General features: G+C 58.6%; 1 protein-coding gene across 1 annotated transcript in view; it reads right to left on the bottom strand.

The window, feature by feature from the left end:
- Positions 1–640, bottom strand: part of S1PR3 (sphingosine-1-phosphate receptor 3) — a 3,259-nt gene extending 2,619 nt beyond the window's left edge. The window contains exon 1 of the mRNA XM_006154334.2: positions 7–640. Coding sequence (XP_006154396.1) covers positions 7–487 — 481 coding nt within the window. The 5' untranslated portion in view covers positions 488–640. The remainder of the gene's footprint in view (positions 1–6) is intronic.
- Between the last annotated feature and the right edge of the window lie 804 nt (positions 641–1,444).

The following is a 1,444-nucleotide window of genomic DNA, read 5'->3' on the forward strand; positions in this document are numbered from 1 at the left end:
GGCAGCACCCCCCGATCATCAGGAAGACGCGGTGCTTCTTGTTGGCGTCGTACGGCCTCATCTTGATCATGGTCAAGTGCCGCTCCAGGGCGATGGCCAGCAGGCTGCAGGTGGACGCCCCCAGGGCCACGAACATGCTGCCCTCCCTCACGAACCAGATGGTCGGGGACAGGCTGAATGTCTTCTTGCCCGACATCAGGATGTTGACCTTGTAGGCGATGCCAGCCAGCAGGTCGCAGAGAGCCAGGTTGCCGATGAAGAAGTACATGCGGTTGTGAAACCTATTGTTTTTCCAGATGGCGATGAGAACCATCAGGTTTTCCAGGACGATGAAGCTGCAGATGACCAGGAAGAGCACAGTGGTGAGCGTGCTGGCCTCGGAGGCGTCCTTCAGCCTGTCCTCCAGCTTCCCCACGTAGTTGTAATGTTCCTGCAGCGTCTGGTTCCCCGCAGCAGGCTGTGGGCGCGGCGCCAGGGCAGCGGCCATCGCTCGGCACTCAGGGCTGGCTAGCTCCACTGTCCACGAGGGGGCGCCCCGAGAGCGCTCATTTCAGGGGAGAACAGGGCCGAGGCTGGGCTCTGGCTTCAGAGAGGCGCGCAGTCCAGACTCCATCCCTGGCGATGGAAGTGGGCCCCTGCGGGAGGGTAGAAAGAGGGGAGGCGCCCATTGGTCAAATGAACACACCTGAGAACCGGGCCACGGCGCTGGGGGACCCCAGGACAAATGCCGAGGCCTTCAGGTCTGCTCAGGGCTGCGGGAGAGGAGAGGGTCCTTCACAGGGCCTGGTTCCCAAGGACTGAGGGAGCCCGCGGAGAGCTGGCGTCTGGGGTTGCAGGAAGGGAAGTTCAGTGCATGATCTTTTAAGGAACAGAGCTTCCATCTGGAAATCTCAAAGCACTACGAAAGGCTCACTGCTTGGTCTTCAGAAAAAGGGTTTTCTCTGGACAAAGACAAAACCGCTGGGATGTGGGAAGATGCCTCCCTGAAGTGACATCCTGAAAAGTCCCCACACTGCCTGGAGGGCACCCTGCTGGGGCGGGGGGCCAGGGCCAGGGGTCAATCTGGGTGGGCAATGGGTCTGGCGGAGGGCTCTGGGTCCTGAGCGGAAAGCGCACCTGTAAGGATGGGGCCACGCTCCGAGGAGCAGGGGAACGGCGTTGGGGAAGCAAAGAAAATGGCCCTGAATCTCGCTTCCAGGTCAGAGGCCTGAATACCAGAGCTCGGAGTCATTAAACGTGAGCCCAGAGAAGCAACCGATTGGGAGCCCTAGGTAGGGAAGGGAGTGAGCCCAAGCACCAGGCCTGGACAGGTCCTGACTTAAAATAATAAAATAATAATAATAATAATAAACCTTTTCTTTCAATGCCAAAGGGTGCGAGAGAGAGAGAGAGAGAGAATCCAAACAGGGCCTCCCAACAATCCTTTTCCTCTAATTCCACATCC

This window comes from Tupaia chinensis, unplaced genomic scaffold, assembly GCF_000334495.1.
Source record: "Tupaia chinensis unplaced genomic scaffold, TupChi_1.0 Scaffold000404_1, whole genome shotgun sequence".
NCBI lineage: Eukaryota > Metazoa > Chordata > Mammalia > Scandentia > Tupaiidae > Tupaia > Tupaia belangeri.